We start from the raw sequence: 21,299 nt of genomic DNA on the forward strand, positions 1-21,299 counted from the left end.
AGAGAGTAAACTAAATATAATATTATAGTTGCACATCTATGGCTCACAAGCATAAAATTTTAGATTGAGAATTGAAAGGACCATACAAATTATCTAATCCAATCCTCTCATTTCACAGATGAAGAAATTAAGGCCTGAGAAGTTAGGAAATTTGACTAAAGTCACACAGGCAGGATACTAGAAGAGCCAGGATTTGAACCCACGTCCCCATACCCTCCCTCCCTCCCTGTAAGTAAACAAATTGTATTTTTATCTAAACTAGATGGATTTGTCAAAACTTTGGCTTTATCTTTTTTTCCTTCCCCTTTTTTGTCTACACGAACTCTTAATATCTAATTTGTTATTTCTCTTCATGTTTTTATGACCCTTGCATTTTTATATCTATGCTTTACAAAAAGTGCTAAACATAATAGTAATAATAGCTAGTATTTATAGAATACCTATGTGCCAGATACTGTGCTAAGTGTTTTACAAACAATATCTCATTTGATCCTCACACTCCGGGAGGTAGCGGCTATTTTTATTCCCATTTTAGAGTTGAGGAAACTGAGACAAACAGAGGTTGAGTGACTTGCCCAGGGTCACCCAGCTAGAAAAATATCTGGGGCTGGATTTGAACTCAGATCTTCTTCACTCCAGGTCCAGCACTCTGAGAACAAGGGTGCCCACTAGATACCTTAATGGCAGAAAACTGCACTAAGACTCTTGGGATACCCTCTACAAGAAACACTGAAAGGGAAAAATCAGCAGGCCTTGGCAACAGAGTGAATATGGGAACTGAAGGTGAGGAGTCAGGAATGACACCGAAGTTCCAAGCCAGGGTACCTTAGGATGATGGGCATTCACATAGGTGAGGCGAACATAATACTGGGAAGAAAAAAAAAGGGCAGCCTACTGCCTAAAAAACTCCCGTGGCTCCCTGCTACCTCCAGGATGGAATATGAAGTTCTCTGGCAGGTAAAATTCTTCACAATGGGTTCCCTTCCCAACATTTTTTTTACATATAACTCATCTCCTGGCACTTCCAAGTCCTGATGCTCCATGTCCCATTGTCAGAGCTTTGAACTGACTCTCCCCCTGCCTGGAATGCTCCCCTTCTTCACTTCTGCCTTTTGGAATCCCGGGCATCCTTCAAGATTCAGCTCAAGTGGCCACCTTCTGAGGGATGCCTTAACTGTCTGCACCGTCCCCCAACCCCAATGGCTAATGCCTTTTGTTCCGTGTATAGTAACTACCTTGTAGCTATCTACCTATCTACACATTGTCTCCTCCATTAGAATATAAGCTCCTTGAGAGATGACTTTTTTCTTTGTACTCCACCACACACACACACACACACACACACAGAGTGCTTCAGTACTTAGCAGAGGGCCCAGCGCTTGAAAAGCAAACACTAAATGCTTGTCGATTGATTTGAAAGGTAGTCAGGGTGAAGATACCTTACAGAAACCAGGCTGATTTCAAAAGTAGGTAGTTACTGAGGGGCAGGGAAGTGTACAAGGATTGTGCCCTCCAAGAAAGAATCTCTGGTGCTACTGAGTCCAATCTATGCCCTCACGAGAATTCCCTCTCCACCGGACTTAACAAGTGGTCATCCAACCTTTGCTCAAAGACCTTGGTTGAGAAACTATTGACGACCACATTCCACTTTGGGGAAGTTCTCATTTTTAGGTGTTTTTCCCCTTATGTCAAGCCCAAATCTGCCTCTGTGACTTCTTTCTATCTCAGCTTTCTAGATTCCAGCAAAACACATCTAAGCCTTCTTTCCCTTTAAATGCTTTAAGATGGCTACCAAGGTTTGTGCAAACTCCCATGAATACCAATTTCTAGATCTGTTTAGGGGAGGGTGCTGCTATTTCTCTTCCTCTTCTCCCAAACACACCCAAGGCAGCCAGTCCTCCAGTACTACTGAATGTGGAAGCAATGGCAGTGTCAGGTATTTGGCTAGGATATGGAGGAAAAGAGAGGTGCCCTATCTTCCTAAATGGGGAGTTAAGGGCCATTGCAAGGAGAGGGGGAGGTTCTGAAAGTCTTTCCTAGGCTACAGAATGTGGAGCGGGGTTATGTATATGTATGTGGTACTCACACACAGGGGGCAGGTGCAACAGTCACATTAGTTACGTCCACTTTTTCCTATCACGGTTTTATTTTGTCTCTAGGGTACAAATAGCTATAGTCAGCTTGGCTTTGGTCATAAAGAGGATGTTGAAACCAGGCAGCAGATGCAGAATGGATCTGTTCCATATTGTCACATAATTCCACCAAAGGGGCATTCACCCAATGTGAGGGAGTTCTGCCTTTAGAGTTCTGGATTTTGAGTATATTCTCATAGACACTACAATCTCTCCATTATTACGTAGCCAGGTCTAATGAATACCTCTGAAGGCATCCTCTATGCAATTCCCAGGTGGAAGTCATCACCTCTAATCTCATCAGTAAGCTGCTGACTCCAGCCTTGATTGAGGCCACCTCCCTCAACTTCCTCACCCCTCTGATCAAAGGACTGGAAGGTGGAGTATCAAACTCTTCCCAAAGCTTTCCTTTTTAGAAGGCAGAGATTGGACTTTTTATCCTCACTCCACTCTGTATCTGCTGCTCTGCCTGGTTTCAACTCCACTGAACAAGATGCTTCCATGCCAAGTACTCCCTGATAACCTGTCTCCCTCCCTTTTCCTGCCTCCTTTTGTGTATTGTCTCCTCCCATTAGATTGTAAGCTCCTTGAGGGCAGGGACTGAATTTCTTTTTATTAATTGTGTCCCCAGTACTTATCATAGCATGATATTTGTAAAGCACTTTGCAAACCTATCATAATTATTATTCTTGTCTGATACATAGAACATATAGGGAGTTAACACAAATAGATATGACCATGAGTCATTCCTCAATGGTTAATGGCCAAAGGAGATGAAAAAGTTTTTTTTTAAAAATGCAAACTATTAACAGTCATTTCAAAGACTGTTCCAAAATAGTAATAATAAAAATGAAAACAAAATTCCTGGAGTGAAGTCCTAATTCATACTCTATAACTTGTCATAGATAACAAAAGTTAAGTCAGTTGAGAAGGGGTATGGGAAAAGAGACACACTAATAATACGTTGTTGGCAGAACTGGTCCAACCATTCCAGAAAGTAATTTGGAATTATGCTAAAAATTTGACTAAAATGTCCATACCCTGTGACCCAGAGATCCTACTATTAAGCATATACCTCAAGGAGGTCAAAGGTAGAAAAAGAGGTCCCATATATACCAAAATATTCATTGTAGCATTTATATGGTAGCAAAGAGCTAGAAACAAACTACATGCTCATCAACTAGACAATGGCTTCTGAATGTAATGGAACAGAACATTATTGTGCTAGAAAAAAAAACAATATGAAAATTCAGAGTCACATGGGGAAACTTGAACTAAAGCAGAAAGAAATAAGCAGAACTAGGAAAAAAATATGCATAATGACTTTAAAATAATAATAATAAAGACTTTAAAATAATAAAAATAATAACTTAAAAATAATAAAACATGAACTAAAGCAGAGAAAAGCAGAACTAGGAAAACAATATGCATAATGACTTAAATATAACAAAAATTTAAAAATAATAAAAAATTTAAAATAATACAAATGATAAAAACTTAAAATAATAAAAACATGAACTAAAACTGAGAAAAGTAAGCAGAACTAGGAGAATAATATACATAATTACTTAAAAATAATAAAAGCTGGAATCTAAATTGAAAGAATAATAAAAAACTGAACATTGTATAACTGTAATGACCAAGATCAGACCCCAAGATTAGGAACAGGTAAGAAAAGTTAAGTTTTCTTATAAGTATGGAAAATCACATGTCCTGTCACACAAGTTAAGATGTTGGCTGTTTTTACTTAATTGCCTTTTTTTTTTTAACTTTGTCATTTTAAATCTTGGTTACAAGGGAAGGCTTGCTGGGTGAAAGGGAGAGAATATATTCGGAAATAAATGTGATATAAAAATAAAAAGTCATCAATACAAAATAAAAACAATTCTGTTGAATGAATGAACTCTTCTTCAAATCTAAAGTTATCTGCACATGTTTAAATGATTATTCTAGTAATGGCAGGGAAATGGAGTTACATTCCAATCAGCTATGGCACAAAGCCTCTGTAGATTATCTCCACTGTGTTACAGGAACCATACAGAGTACTCTTAACTAATAAAGTTAAGAAAAAAAAATGGATCTAGGTCAATCTCAGGATGAGGTTCCAATAGCATCATCCAAGGTTCTGGGGAAATAATCAATTATAATGGAATCTCCTTCTATATCTCAAAACAGGTCTAGTAATATTTAGATTTCACAGTATCAGTAAAAATGAGCAAGTCTCTGTAAGTTATTATAAAGATATATATTCAATGAGAAGTGTCAATTATCACAACAACAAATTTCAAGGAATTTTCCAAAACCTTTAACTATACTAGAAAGCTATTTAAAATAAATGGAGCCACTGGATGGAAACTGGAAATCTTTTGGTCATACCAATATTTTCCTTGCATAGGTATTTTTTACAATAATATTTGATGCCCAGAATAAAAAAAATCAGAATCTGCTCTATTTTGTTAAAATATTTTGATTTGAATACAAAATAACTTTTCATATGATACCTCAGTGATCCCATCACCTCAAAGATGTGCCTTCTTAGGAAAAAAAAATTGAAAATTTAACTACGCCACACATAAAGCCAAACAAACCCCGATAATCCCTGGGTGAAATTACTTATTTCCATTTGTTTGGAGTGCAATAAAACGAACTCAAGCATTGTTATTTCTGAGTCATTCTCACTGCCCTTCCTAATTATACCAAGCCATTTTTTTCCTCCAGTGGGGTGAGGATATTTTTCCCTAGATTCTTAGAGACCCTGGGATGTTGTTGATTTGCCCAGAGAATCCATTCTGACCTTTAGAAACCCATAAATCTCAAATATCCAGCAGCATATATCTATCCATGATGAAACTTGTGAAAAGGGGAAGGGGAAGGTGAAGGTGAGGGAACAAGCATTTATAAGCACCTGCAATATGCTAGGCACTGTGCTAAGTGCTTCAAAATTAATATCTCCTTGGATTTTCATAATTTTAGGTCACTGCTGACTTATCAGCAAAAATCCAAAATGGTCTTAAGTCAATAATGAATTTAGAATGGAGTTACACATAACTTTCTTTTTTTTATTAAAAAGTCTGATCTCAAAGAGGCCTTGCTTTGTTGTTACTGCAATCACCCCTTTTCCCTTCCTGTTTTTGAGACCTGCATCATCTCTGGTCACTGCTAGAGTGACTGAGGAATTGGGAGGCGAATTGTCTAGGGTGGGGTGCCCAGAAGAAGGGCAAAGAGAAATCCTTTGTCATTGCTGTTCACACTTTACAGGAACTGGAGAAACAAGCCACATAAGAATGTCTTTAGAAAACACAGCTATAATGGGAGTTGGCAATGATCTCAAATGGTTCAAGTCAAGTCCTCTTCATTTTCTTATTCTCAAATCATCCCGAACAGATGTGTGATGACTGTTTCCAATGGCAATTCCAAACACGTCAAAATACATTCAATGCATTCTGTACTGCTGTTATTTTAGCAACCTTGCTGGTTGGTGGAGCTGTGAATTGGTCCAGACATTCTGGAAAGCAATTTGGAATTATCCGAAGAAAGTGACTAAAATGCCCATACCTTTTGACTCAGAGATTCCACTGCTAGGTATATACACCTCAAAGAGGTCAACAATAAAAAAGAAAGGGCCAACAGACCCTAAAATATTTATTGGAGCAATTTTTGTGGTAGCAAAGAATTAAAAACAAAGTAGATGCTCATCAATTGAGAGAGGGCTAGAAAAAAAAAGTCATGGTATTGAATATTAACTGTGCTGTAAGAAATAATGAATGTGATAATACAGAGAAACATGGGAAGGTATGAACTGATACAAAGTAAAATAAGCAGAACCAGGAAAATAATATGAATAATGACCATGACACTATGAATGGAAAACAACAAGAAACAAGCAAAACTGAAGGTTATAAAATTATAATGACCAAAGTTGGCTGCAAAGAAGTGATAACCAGGAAGTACTTTCTTCCTTTCTCCACAGAGGTGAAAGACCATGGGCATGAAGAGCTATAGACAACATTTTTTTTTTTGCATTACTGAACTGTTTTTAAAAAATTCTTTGTTATAAAAGATGACTGGGGAGGGGCTACAATGGGAAATGTAGGTTATATAAAATAATAGCTAGCATTTATGCAATGCTTTAAGGTTTGCAAAGTGCATTATAGATATTATTTTATTCATATGACCCTGGGAAGAGATGAGAATGCTGAGAGACAGAGGTTAAGTGACTTGCCTAAAGTCACATAATAAGTATTTTAAGGCTGGGTTTGGGCCCAGGGTTGTCTGATTCCAGATCCAGTACTTTATCCCATACACTGCACAAAAGCTGCTCCATAAACAACTATTCATAAAATGTATTAAAAAGATTCTATCTCTGAGTATCCCTTTAATCCCATCTAAATATATTTTGATTATTTCAAATGTTGCTGTGCTTCTGTCCCCTCCCCTGGAATGGGGATTCCTGAACCATTATTTCTGAATTTGATATAACAGATATCTTAACTACACTTTGGTGTTAACGAAAAGAGTGATGCCTCATAAATCACCATAGCATTTCCAGAACTTTATGATTACAACAATAGCAATTAACATTTATATGATGCTTATGGTGACAAAGCAGTTTACATAACCTACCAAAGACCATGGGAATCATAGGATTTTGAGCTGAAAAAGATCAAATAGATTTCATCTAATCCAAGTCCCTCATTTTACAGATGAGGAAACTGAGGCTAGGAGGATAAAATGACTTGCTCATGGTCACACAATTAAGCTAGGGGGAAAAAAAAACCTAATAATATCCTTTTTTCCAAGGTGAAATTTGAGAAATGATAGAGATTACCCAGGAGTAGAAGTATTTCAGTTTTCCTCCTGCCCTAATACTTCCAAGGTAGCCAGTTCATGTTCCAGGTTAAACTCCAAAGGACAAAGAAAACCACAGCCCCTAAGCTGCTAGAGATCCATCCATGTGCAACTGAGTTGATCATGTTTCCCAGAAAGAAAAGATTTATGATTAAATACAAATGTAATACACTGAGAATGCCTTAGAATGGAAAAAAAATGGTACTCGGACTCTGGGCCACAATTATTCCCCCCTTTTCTGAATGGTTCTGAAAGCACTTATACTCATTCTCATGTAATATACTAGTTATTTAAGACAACTAGACATGGTTGCCTTATTATCAGCAATTTAGTAAATATTGTTTTGTTCTCTAATTATAATTGTATATTTACTATATATAATTATTAAATATCATACAATATAATAAGATTATATATTTAAATATAAAACAATAATTGATATTATATAATTGTATATGATGCATAATAATTAATAATTAATATTATTATTAATATATCTTTCTACTTCAACAAGGGCCAAAATTCCCCAAAGGAGGATATAACAGGATTGTTGTCTCTACATTCTTAGATGTCTCATTTTTTTCTTTTCCAATGAAAACATAGCTTTTTTCCCTTTTATTTTTCATTTAGGGATCGGGAGAGAGACCACGCTTGGTTTACCTATGAGGAAACTCCCTTTACCAGTGCAGGTCAGCACCTTCTCTGGAACTATTATACAGTCCTGGAGTGACTAGTAGAGGTGTCAGACACACGGCCCGTTAGTCACAACACTACCGAGTGTGGCTTGAAGCAGATTAAAATGTAATTGGGAAATATTTAACAAAATAAATAAAAATACAATAAAACATAAATAGAACTATATTTTAAAGCTAAATCAATATGCAGCCTGCATTGATCCTTATGTATGGATTAGGGCCTCCATTTTGATGTGAGTTTGATACCACTAGCCTAGAGAACTGAGGGTCAACAGCCAATATATGTCAGGGACAGGATTTGAATGGAGGTCTCGCTGGCTCTGAGGGTCAGATCTCTGATCACTTCTTATGACACTATCTCTCATACATACTTCACCAGTACACAAATGAAAAGTAATCTGTCAGCTTCCTGACCTCTGCAAGATGTCTATCTGCAACAATAAGACATTTACCATAATGAGGGGGGAGGAGTCGTTGCTAAATTAACCTCAAAAGCACCCTCATTTTCTCTTTCCTTCACTCTCCTCTTCCCAAACTGACAAACATGGGAGACAATAAGAAGTCATTTGAAATGACAGGTGCCGGCTAACCCCCAATTTTGAGGAAGTCTCTGGAACAATCTTCAGCGGTACTTTGTAATACCTGGATAGCACTCAAAATGTTAGTTTGTCACTAAATAATACTATTCAAGTTTAGGCATACAAAGCCTAAGAAACTTCTGTATTGATACCAAGGCTTCACTTTCAGTAATTTCCAATGTACACATTTCTGGGAGTTTCTATTCCTGGACATTCTGTAACTAATAAGCAGATGGATAGTTTTGTAAACTCTAACAAAAACAATGATTCAGTTTGGTTTTCCCCTCTATAAGCGGATTTCTATAAAATACACATAAATCTTCAGGAGTCTGGGGAGGAGTCTGGGAAAGCTATCTGCTATGATCTTGTCCTGGTAGATGTTGCCTCCTACTCAGACCCTGTCGAGGGTCCCTGGTAACCTTAGCCCAAAGTTGAGGGAATGGGGTACATATTCTACAGGTTATAGGCCAGACATATCTATGATTCTCCTTTTATTAGTTTGATGTGCAGAAAGAAAGCCCTATTACTGGGCAACTTGAAGCATTGTTCCTCTTTTTGTTTTAGAGAAGAGGGGTGGGAGCATAGGAGGGAGGAAGTTGGAGCATCCACCTTACAGAATGACCAAGTTGAAAAACAAGTGTATTTGGAGTTAGAACATCTAAATTTAAATCCCAGCTCTGTTACCTTGAGTAAGTCTGAGCTCTCTGGGGTCTTTGCCTTTCTGGGCTATATGATCTCTAAAGTCCCTCATGACACTAAATCCTATGATGTTAAGTCACAGGAAATATACATTTCCCAATAACACAGATATGAACTAAGTTGAACATGAAGCTTTCTTGGATTGGCAAATGATGGAAATGGTCTTTAGGCTATTCCTTCCTCTGTCCTTATGCCCCTTTATTTACCGCCCACATTGTTTAATGTACCTTGTTTTTATTATTTCTTATAACCATTTGTGTCATAGATCCTTACTGGTCTGATCGACTGACCTCCAGGTCACTTCTCAGGGAGTTGAGTACCTGGCTCACACACTGTCTTCTCCAACACAACCCCTGACCTTCTAATGGGGGACTTTAATGAAAATGTTGATATCCCCTCAAATACTCTGGCATTGCAGTTGATTGATTCCCAGGTACCACAGCATCACTACCAGGAGAGGCATATCTTAGATTTTATCATCACCCATAATCACGCCTCTTCTATGATTTTTGAATTCTAAAATTTCCCCTCTTTGACCTCATTCTCTAATCCTCTGCCTCACTCCTCATAAATCTATTCATTCTTACCAAAACCTATAGTCCAGTCTCTGACACCACTTGTGTGATCTGGATAAGTATTTCCTCTCTCTGAGCCTGTTTCCTGTATGTAAAACGAAGGGGTTGGAAGGGGTCTCTGAAGCCCCTTCCAGATTTCGAGCTATTATGCTATGCTTCTCTACGAATCTCCCTCCACCTCTCCCATCTCAATCTATCACTCTACTCTGGAATCACTTTCCACCCTTCAGCATGGTCCTTATACTTAGCCAATTAAATTATATTTCTTTCTCCAACCTGAATTATCTTGTCTTTTTACCTTTCTATCATTAATGTGCTGCCAACGCTCAACCCCGCCTCACACTTTCTCAGGTCATATTGCATAGCCATGTTAACTGGGTCTAGGAGAAATTCAAGTCATCTCATATGAACTGAACCCTCACTACTGTACAGAAAAAAAAATCCTTCCTTGATTAATTCTCCCTGTCTCATTCCTATCAGTAGCTGCTCTAAACTTTCTCTTGTCAGGCCCCAAATTCTTCTCCCATCCTCAAAAGCAGAAGACCTTTATGCCTATTTTACTGAGAAAATTGAGACAATCCATCCTGAACTCCCTTATCTTTCCTATTCCACATCTCAAATCCCCACTGAATCTTCAGTCACTTTCAATTTTATTCCTGCTTCTGAAGCTATTCTCATTCTCTCTCCTTTCAGATATTTTGATTCTTTCTCTGAGCCTACAACTATATTCAGGTCTACCCCATCCCTAAAGTCTTCACTTGAATCTGCCATTCCCTCATCATCATCCTATATTTTGCCTCCCTTTCTTTGTCACATTCTAAGAAAGTTCCATATTTTTTTGGTTCCATTTTCTCACATTCACTAGTTTTTCCACACTTTGAGACTTGACTTTGTAACCCCACTACCCCCATTGAAACTGCCATCTTGAAGGTTGCCAAAATCTCTTAACTGCTAGATTCAATGGCCTTTTCTCTGTTTACATTCTCTAACCTTTCCAAAGCTTCTGATGTGACTAACAAACTACTTCCTCTCCCCAACCCTTTCTCTTTTCTTGACTTTATCTCCCCCCTCTATCTCTATGCTAGACTTATCACCCACCTCTTTCTCCTTTAATGTAGCTGTCTGTTAGGCTTCTCTCCTGGGCCATCTTCCCTTCTCTCTGCACCCTCTCCCAATGTGATCTCATCTGCTCCCTTGGATTCAAATATTATCTCTAAGCAGATGACTCCCAAATCAATGTATCCAGCCCTAATTTTCCCCTTGAGGACTAAAGAGTCCTCCATCACCAAGTGCCCGTTAGACATTTCTTCCTACCTTAAGAACATCAAACTAAAAATATCCAAAATAGAACTAATTATCTACACCTCTTCCCAATGAAATCTGCCTCTTTCTCCAAACTTTTCTATTTCTGTTGAGGATACCACCATCTAATCAGTAAACTAGGTAAACATCTGCATATCTGATCAGTTTCTAAGCAACATCAATACCCCTTCCGTAACGTCTCTTACATTTGTCCCCTTTTCTCTATTCAAGGAACAGTTACTACCCTAGTTGAGGTCCATGGCTCCTTCTGCCTGGCCTACTGTACAAGCCTTCTAATTGGTTTCCTTAGTTTGATTCTCCCCTTTCACCAATCTCTTCCTGATCGTCCCATTTGCCAGAAAAAAAAATCTTCCAAATTCATAGGTATGACCTTGATGCCTTCTTGTTCAAAATCCTACTGTGGTTCCATTTCTCCTTTATCTGGCATTTGCAACCAACCCGCTACCACAATCTGACTCGTACCTACTTTTCTACCTTGATTTCTTACTCCCCTTCTTCAAGAACTTCACATTCCTGTCAAATTGTACTAATAGATATAATCTGACCTTGACACTCTATGCCTTGCCCTTCATGTATTTATCCAAGTCACTCTCATGGTTAGAGTGACTGCACTCCCTTTTCTTCTGTGCTTCTCACAATCCTCTTCTTTCAGGCTTCAACTCAGCCAGCTGTTTTCTTTATTAACACTCTGATGTCCCTCAGTTGCTAGGGCTCTCTCTCTCCCCTCAATTTTCCTGGTCCTATCCTTAAAGTCATAGCCTGGAAGACTGGAAGAGACCTTATAGGTCAAGTTCAACCCCTTCATTTGACTTATTTGTATTTATGTTTCATTCCCTTGGTAGAATAGAAACTCATTTAACGCAAAGGTTTTGGGGGGGGGCATCCCCAATGTCTTGCACATAGCAGGAACCTAATAAATGCTTATTGACTTTAACTGAATTGTCTGCATATTGTATTCTTCCTCTTAGATTATTTTAAATTAAATTCAACAAACATTTGTTAAATTTTATTAGGCTGCAAAATGCCAGAGGGCTGTATCTGTGCTGTATTCCATTATATATCCTCTGGCACCTAGCATAGGAACCCACATATAATGGGCATAATTATTTATTGAATTTATTGAATCGATGTCACGATTCTTCCTAAAACTTGATTGCTAATTAATTAACTGTAAGCTCATGCATTATCACTTCCCTTCTCAGGATGTCAGTTTCTTCATCTCTAACATGATGGTCCCGAATGAGGCAATTCTTCATGAAATTCAACATTTATTATATGCCTACAAAATGCAAAGGCACTGTGTAAGGTGTTAGGGCAAAGGGGTAGTCATTGACCTCAAAGGGGTTACATTCTACATTAATGAGATTCAACATGAATTTTGACAAAGAAATACCAAATGTGTACAAAGTAACAGAACAACAACATGTGTTGTTGAGTCATTTCATTCATGTCCCACTCTTCATGACCCCATTTTTCTGATAAAAAATACTGCAATGATTCGGCATTATCTTCTCATTTTACAGATGAGGAACTAAGGTAAACAGTGTTAAGTAACTTGCCCAGGGTCACTCAGCTAGTAAGTGTCTGAGGTCAGATTTGAACTCACAAAGATGAACTCCAGGCCCAGCATTCTGTGCACTATGGCGCCACCTAGCTGCCCATTTGAAGAGGTGGAGAGTGCTATCAAGAAAGCCCTGGTGTAGGAGGTGGCACTCAGATTAGACTCTGAAGGAGTCCGGAGGTACATTAACAAACCTTTATGGAAAAATAAGGTCAAAAGGCATGTTGGTTATCATGTTTTCTTTTGTTTTTTTAGCATTCCAACATATGGTCAATTTTCAAAGCATTTATTTCTCTCCTACTGATAAGTACCCACTTCCCAGCTTAGTCCTTAACTGCCTTCAATGACCATAATTATTGAATATTGGACTTTTCCTTATTGGCAACCCTTTGATGTCTGAACTGCAAAAGAGTTTACTCAGAATCCTAACTAGCAAAGTAGCCCTATTTCATTTACAAAGAGTATATTGATGATGTATTAATAATAATAATACTTGGAAAAGTCTAATTTTTGATTTCATGAAAACAAACCCCAACAAAACTGCAACGCTAGCTCATACTTGCTCCTTTATATTCTGCCTGCTGTGGATGCTTGAGGGGGTAAGGTCTGACACTCACTCTTGTACCCCTTTATTCCTGTGACATTTTTTTAGCCTACTACATATCTCAACTATCCATGAAGAACTTCTAGTTCCCTTTAGGGATTACTTATAATTAATCCACAAGTATTCTTTTCACAGTCATGTAAATGTTTCACAGAGAGAATGATGCATGACTTTTTAAGTATCAGATTCATATTCTCTTCCTGAGAAGATGGTGGCTGGCACTAAAGATAAATAACGAGTTTCCAGGTGCACACTGAAGATGAACTATCTGAGGGTGGGTTTTCAATATGTATAAAGGGGGAAAAAATCAAGATTCCTTCCCCAAATGGTAAAATGACTCTAATAGTTGATTGTGTGAGGCACAAAATAAATGTCTTTCTTTTCATATAGTTTCTCACCACTTATATCACATTCTGCTGTCCTGGTCTCACAGATGAGAAAGTGGAAGTACACTGACAAGCTGCAGCCATTATCCAGGCATGCCCTGAGTACATTGGCAGAAGTAAAATTCTCTGGGCTGACGATCCAATGTTTGATGCTGAGTGAGACGACTCCTATTCAAATACATCATGGGGAAAGCCTAAACATATTAAGAAGTTCCATAAAACTAGGCTTGCAGGTAAGAACTTTAATTTTACCAGCTCACAGATTTACTTTTTTTTCAACAAGCAAGTTCAAAGGTGGTAATAATCGGATGTCCTTTGATATAATTATTATGCTGCCAACTAATGATGAGTAAGACATGCACATTGAACCATTTGTCCTAGAGCAGTGAAGCCCTGCATGGTATTGTTTGTCATTATTACCCTTTGTGAAATGATACTTATTTTTGAGATGGCTAGTCAGGGTTACATAGGCAGCCTGTGGTCAATGAACAGAACAAGCAGATCTCTATGGGATTCAAAGCTGGGATTTTGATTTCATCGATACTATGTCTGAACTACCTGAGCTTCCTGATCATAGAAGAAGTCATACTTACAAAGATGAGATGGGTATTTTTTCCCTTATGCCTTACACAAACTATCCCATTCCTGTATGAGTGTGTGTCTTGGGATAGCTTGTGTTACAGCAAAAAAAAAAAGAAATATCCATATATACATATAGCATTTGTATTTCACTTTCATGTAGGGATTGATTATTTAACTAGTTCAGTGATGATTAAAATTATCTTCTATAAGATAATGAAGAAAAACAACAACCCAGGGTTATAGGCTTAAGTTTTTTTATTCTAAAATCTAATTCTAGATTTTAACAGAGCCTCCATATGCCTCTATATGCCTGAAAATTGTTGATCCTGAAAATAAACCATTCCTTTGATGATCATTTTGATGGTGGGTAGAAAGATCACAAAAAGAATTATGCTGAAATTTAGACACTGAAAAATCCTTAACAGACGGTAGTACATGACCCTCCTTCAAATATCTCTTAAACGGAAAAAAGAATGCAATTATATTGGAAGGGTCAGCAAGTTTCAAACATTTTTCATGTTTAATGGGGGTTGTAACCATTGTTTCTGAATTAGAAGCAAATTCATTTTATCAACTCTATTACAAATGAAGAAGTATGAGGCTAAAGTGAAATTCTTCCATTTGAAAGTACTTTTCCATCTAAGAAACTGATGAAATGAAGGAATGTTCTATTTAAAATTTAGGATTTTTTTCTTTTAATTAATTGAAATAATTTAGCATAGAAATGCCTAACTTTGGTTTTAAAGTCTCATGATTCCACACACTCCAGTATGGACCCATATTATGGCATGAGCTGGTTTGCCTTTCTCAAAAGTGCCTCAATTTCCTCATCTGGAAAACTGGTTATTCACCTACTTCAGAAGTGTAGAATTCGTGGAGAAGGAAATGGCAAACCACCCCAGTATCTTTGCTAAGAAAATCTCGTGGATGGTACTGTCATGCAATGGTCCATGGGGTCACGAAGAGTTGAACACAACTGAATGACAAGAAGTTAGAGCCTGAGGAATTTCCTGGGGTTTGATTATTGTATTTCATATTTTCAATCTCTCTTATCATGGTCATAATACATATATGTATATATATATTTAAGATATATACAAATAAGGTTGCTTACGCAGTAAAGAACCAGAAAAAGTATTCTTCCAATTCACTTGGTGGAAGGAAAAAAGACAAGAGTGTGCAGATGCATGGAGTCAAGGACAGTTTAGTTAAATAGAACTGCCCTTGAGCAGTTCAAGGGATCTGCAAAAATGAAGCGTCATGCAAAAAATGAAGAACGCTAATGGCCCATTAACAAGATATACAATTGAGAACTGTGATCCAGCCCCCTTGAAATGTTTCCTTCGTCCAGATGGGCTCAGGCTGACAATATTTATTATCTTATCATCTAACTAGGACGAGAACGGAGCCAGCAATTTCAGACAGGCCATGAGCTATGTGTTCCAATAGAAGGAAATACTTATTGCATATTTTCATACATTTCAACATACAATGAAACATCTGGTAGTGACTTTAACCTCCAAAGAAAGCATATAGATAACACAGACACACATACACATACATACACACACACACACACACACACACACACACACACACGAAATATGTGTGTAGGTCCAGATCCTGCTGTCAGACCCAGTCCATAGATGGAGCCCATATCATTTCCTTTATTGCTACTGTAATTCAGAAAGAAGAACCATTGTGTGGTGGAAAGAGATGAGTGCACTTATTTTCAACAGGCTTGAGTTCAAATCCTACCTTAGATACTTACTGGCCATATGAACCTAAGAAAAGTGTTTCACAACATTTGGAAAATGGAGGTGATAATACTCATGTTCCCTAAGAGTGACATGTACATTTGAACTATTATTATTAGGTAGAGAATCAGGAAAGAGAAGACAGAAAATAAATTAATTACTCTAAGTGTGTGGGACCAGAAAAATAAAACACTTTTGCCCATCTGGGGCTCCTCAAATAACAAAATTATGTGTGTATGTGTGTGTGTGCTTATGTGCATGTATGTGTGTGTGTTTATAGCTGAGTAATAAAATTTAATTGGAGCCATTTAAATTAAGCAGTTTATTTATAAAGAATTTTGAGATGAGCAAAATCTATCTGAAAGTTAAAATTTGCCCTGGTTGGGTACCTTCTCCTGTCTCAGCAGCTTCAACTGGGACAGCACAGGCTGTGACACCAACTGACCTAGGCCTCTCCCCTCTAAGCTGTGAAGTCCAATTACTGAAGTGGATGGTATGATGAGGGAAATAAAAGAGGGGATTCTCAGGGAAGCTGGGCTCTCTTCCTATAACCAGGGATTTGGGCACAAGCTAGAATGCCTACCCTTTCTTTTTGTCCAGGATCTTAATTTTCATATTTCTCTGTCTCTGTCTCTCTCCCCCTCTTTCCTTCCTCTCTCCCTCTCCTCCCTCCCTTCTCTCTCTCTCTTTCTCTGTTTCTCCCTCCCCCACATTTCATTCTCCTTCTTCTCATCTTCCCCTCCTCTCTCTCTCCCTCTGTCTCTTTTTTTTCTCTCTCTCTGTCTCTCTCACTATTCCCCCTCCCAAACTGAAACTGAGGAAGGTTTTTGCTTTCTTGGGATAGCAAACCACACAGACATGACTACAAGTTTAATAAGCAAAGAGAGCAGCACTGACATAATGTCCTAACCTTCTCAACCTCAGCTGCAAGTGGTTCAGGGGGAGAGAAGCAGGACAGCTGTGAAAATACCTCAGAAGTCAAGGCCAGGTCAGTCTGGTGGTTGTCTTTCCTTTCTGCACTGCCAGGTATGTAATTATCTCTAAATGACAGCACTACTAATTTTTGTTAACAGGACTGTCTTAAGTGAAGTTAACATGCTTTTGCCAAAGAAAGGGAGCAAATCCCTGCCTCTGGACGTCCAGGACCTATTAGCAAGGCTAGAACCAGCTCCATACCTGCTGCCCACTGAGCAGAGTTAAAAGACTCAGAAGGCCAAGGGTAACTAGGAAATTGGATAGTGTAGTTTAATATTCCATGTCCAAATGTTGCACAAAAATGATTACCATTATAAACACTGCCTGGGAATGATTAGCACTAGAATTAGAGTGAGGAAACACCCTTTGAGGCTGGCTCTGGCTCTGACCAGTGGTGTGCCCATGGGCTATTCATGTTCTCTTTCTCTGAGCCTCAAGTTCTCCATCTGAAAAATGGGGATAATAACACCTCCGATGTCTACCTTGTGTGACTGTTCTAATAAGAAAGCACTTTTCAAACTGTTCAAATTTATGCAGCACTTTAAGACTTGCAAAATGTTTTACATAACACGCCCTATTATTATCCACATTTCATAGACGAGAGATTTTAAATGACTTGTCCAAGGTCAAAGAGCTAGTGTCTGGGGCAGAACTTGAATCCAGGTCTCTCTGACTCCAAGTCACTTGGAGCAAGTTGGCCATACTACCTCCCAAACTACATTAATTTCTGTTATTATTTAAGATCCTCGAAGGCAAGGACTACTTCATTTTTGTCTTTGTAATTCCAGTGCTTGGGATGGTGCCTGGCATAAAGGAGGAACTTAATAAATGTGTACTGAGTTTGAACCATATCTCAAATACTCCTAACCATGTGACACTGGGCAAGTCACAGTTTCTTCAGCCTCAGTTTCCTCATCTGTATAATAGAGATATTAATGGTTGTAAAGATGAAATGATACATGTAAAGCACTTTGCAAATCTTAAAACCTTAAAAAGCACTACATAAGTGCTAACTACTATGATTTTACATGGCATATCCCTTCTTTGGTGCCTCAGTTTCTTCATAGTTGTATAATACACAGAACATTGCATTATCATGTAATATAGAGAATAATCATACCTAATAAGGGGCAGCTAGGTGATGCAGTGGAGAGTATTTGGTACTGGAGTCAGTAAGACTCATCTTCCTAAGTTTAAATCTAGCCTCAGACACTTACTAGCTGTGTGACCCTGAGTAAGTCACTTAACTCTGTTTGCCTCAGTTTCCTCATCTGTACATTGAGCTGGAGAAGGAAGTGGCAAACCACTCCAGTATCTCGCCAAGAAAACCCCAAATTAGGTCATGAAGAGTAGGACACACCTTATTATTATTATTTATAGATTATTATCTGTGATAAATTATTATTACAGATTTGCCCAAGCCCTGGAGTTTTAAGTGATTTGCCAGTGATTGCACAGTGAGTGTGTATCACTCCCCTTGACAGAAAAGAAATAAAAGCAAAACAAAGTAAGAGTTGAGCACCTCTGACTTCTCCCTGTTATCTTTGATCATCATTCCAAGCAATGGTCACATCCTGCCTTTGACTTTCTTCTGTCCCCTAGCGTAGCTAAGGGGATTGGTTCTCACTGTGGCTTATCCCTGCTGGACTGACTCACCCTACAGAATTTTAGCTCAAGTGTTATCCATCTCTAAACCTTTTGAAATCTCTTAACCCCAAACCCAGTCTTTATGTCAGATTATGCCCAGCTTTTCTCTCCTTTATCACAAATTCCAAGATGGAATGATCACTTCTCTACCTTCTTGGCAAGATTAAATACTCAATGCATATAATATATTAGAGAAAGGACGTCATTAGAGTTCAGAACAAACAGACCAGCTCACAGCACATGATGTTTGGAGAAAGATACCTCATCTTTCAGTCTTTGTCTGAGCAAATCAGGCAACTCCAAACTCTCTCATACATTTGCTGAAGACTGTGCAAGGCACAAAGAAAAATAAGACAAAAGAACTGACTGCATTGTCTTCCCCTAGCTTTCTCTCTCTCTCTCTCCCTCCCTTTCCCCCTTCTCTCTTCTTTCTCTCTCTCTCTCCCTCATTTCTCTGTCTCTGTCTGTCATCTCTCTGTCTTTCTCTCCCTTCTTTCTCTGTGTCTCTGTGTCTCTGCCTCTGTCTCTGTCTCTCTCTCTCTTCACCCCCTCCATCATTAGGATCTGAAGCAGAAAAGTAATTTACTGTGAGAAAAGGGAGTCATTGAATTCCTAGAGTTTCACAAGTCCCCAAACTCTATTGGGAATTTCTCCCCACCCCTAATTCCAGTTATATTGAATCAATCCAAATAGTAGCCATGGAATTTCACCATTCCCCCATTTCAAATCATTTGGGACCTGAAATCAAAAAAGAAGAATCATGATGTATAAGAAAACAATTTACAATTTGTTTAAACCAGGGCACAGTGAGAATGTCTCAAGAATAATATTTACATAAGAAATCACAATAACCCTGCAGTTAAACTCCATCACAAGAGAGACGGATTTGTTTGGGATGAGAAGCAGTGGGACTGTTCTTCTGGGCTGGCTTGCTTTCTCCCCCAGCACAAAAGGATGTAAGTGACCACTAACCTTTCCACAGGATCCCTCAACATGACTATGAGTTTCGCATTTGGCTCAAAGGCATGGATGAAGTCCTGGATCAGAAATGGAGGCTCTCCATCAGTACTATTGTCATAGAAGTAAGTCCAAGCATTATTGTCCCACATGGTTGAAGCGCTGGCCTCTCCTTCAAAGAGAAAATATTCCAAACAGATATTTTCATTTTAATTTAAATTGATTTTTGGTTTAATTTTAAAACTTGATTGAATTGTTAAGCATGGAATTATAGGTAAAGCCAAAAAAAAAAAAAGAAAAGACTGATCTTTCACAAAACAGGAAATGCTCATTTAATAAAGATAGCAGAGCCTAAAATGGCTCTTCTGCCTTTACGCTCAAAATGACCACAGCAGAGGACTGGTGTGAGAAGGGCGACTGCCGAAAGCACACAGAAGATCTACTCCAAATGCCTTTGAAACAACTAGCCAGTCCAAACACTGAGCATTCCTACGCCTCCAGGCTTCTCTTTGTGAGGCTTACAAAAATAATTACAACCACGCAGCATTCCCCATTTAGCCTGGACTAAATGATATACATAGCAATATAGTATTATGGACAAATTGGGAAGCACACGATTTTTTCCCCTCAGAGAGTAGCAGGGATAATAAAAACAATCGTGTAGACTGCCTATGTTAGGAAATTAGACAGAAAGAAGCCTGGCTTTTCTTTTTCTGGAACCTTGGCACTTCAAAGACTCAAATGAAGTGGCCAGGGATTTTGCCTGAATTATCCTGTTAACTGGGATTATGGAATTAGGTGAAATATCCAAGAGTCTGAAGAAAGACCATTGAACTCCAAAGCTCTACTCTAGGCCCAGTATCACCACTAGCTAACTGGGTCATGTTGAGCAAAGTGTTTCATCTCTCTGAGCCTGGGTTCTGTCAACATTTATTAAAATCACATCATAAGTTTAGAGCTAGAATTTACCTGATAAAATATCTAGTCCAAAATCCTTATTTACCAATGAAGAAACTGAAGCCTAAGAGATGAAATGAGTGGCCCAAGACTTATCAGCTCTCATGGATTTAATTACCATCTCTATTCTGACAATTCTTGAATCTACCTACTCTGCTCTAACCTCTCTGCTGACCTCCAATCTCTCATTTTCAGCTGCCTCTCAGACATTCTAAACTGGATATCCAGTAGACACCTTAAACTCAACATGTCCGAAATAGAACTCATCAACTTTCCCCCTAAACCAACCCCTCCTCCTACCTTCCCTATTACTGTAGAGGGCAACACCATCCTTCCAGTTCCTCAGGCTCACAACCTAAGAGTCATCCTGGATTCCTCACTATTTCTTACACCCCCCCCCACCCCTACCCCCCATCAATCTGCTGTCAAGGCCTGTTGATTTCACCTTTGTAGCCCACTTCTGTCCTCAAACACCGCCACCACTCTGGTGCAGCAGACCCTCATCACCTCACACCTGAACTATCACAATAGCCTGTTGGTGGGTTTGTGTCTCACATCTCTTCCCAATCTTGTCCATCCTCAGTTGGCCACCAAAGTGATCTTCCTAAATCCCAGGTCTGACCAGGTCACTCCCACATTCGCTAAACTCCATTGGCTCCCTATCACTTCCAGGATCAAATACAAATGTTCTTGTTGGCATTCAAAGTCCTTCATAACCTAGCCCCCTCCTACCTTTCCAGTCTTCTTACCCATTGCTCCCCACCATGTACTCTTCAATACAGTGACACTGGCCTCCTGATTGTTCCACTGATAAGATTCTCCATCTCTTGGCTCTGGGCATTTTCTCTGATTGTTCCCCATCCCTGGATCACTCTCCCTTATCAACTCTACCTACTGACTTCCCTGGCTTTCTTTAGTTCCAACTAAAATCCCATCTTTTGCTGAAAGTCTTTCCCAACACCTTTTAATTCTAGTGCCTTAACCTTTTGTTAATAATTTCCTATTTATCCTGCATATAGCTTC

The 21,299-nt window shown here is 38.6% G+C and overlaps 1 protein-coding gene across 9 annotated transcripts in view; it reads right to left on the reverse strand.

Moving 5' to 3' along the window:
• Nucleotides 1-21,299, reverse strand: part of CHST15 (carbohydrate sulfotransferase 15) — a 123,728-nt gene that overhangs the window by 16,958 nt on the left and 85,471 nt on the right. For all 9 annotated transcript variants that reach the window (XM_027839794.1, XM_027839788.1, XM_027839795.1 and 6 more), the window contains one exon: nt 19,335-19,491. In XM_027839794.1, coding sequence (XP_027695595.1) covers nt 19,335-19,491 — 157 coding nt within the window. The remainder of the gene's footprint in view (nt 1-19,334; nt 19,492-21,299) is intronic.

This window comes from Vombatus ursinus, unplaced genomic scaffold, assembly GCF_900497805.2.
Source record: "Vombatus ursinus unplaced genomic scaffold, bare-nosed wombat genome assembly UNPS02014833.1, whole genome shotgun sequence".
Classification (NCBI taxonomy): domain Eukaryota; kingdom Metazoa; phylum Chordata; class Mammalia; order Diprotodontia; family Vombatidae; genus Vombatus; species Vombatus ursinus.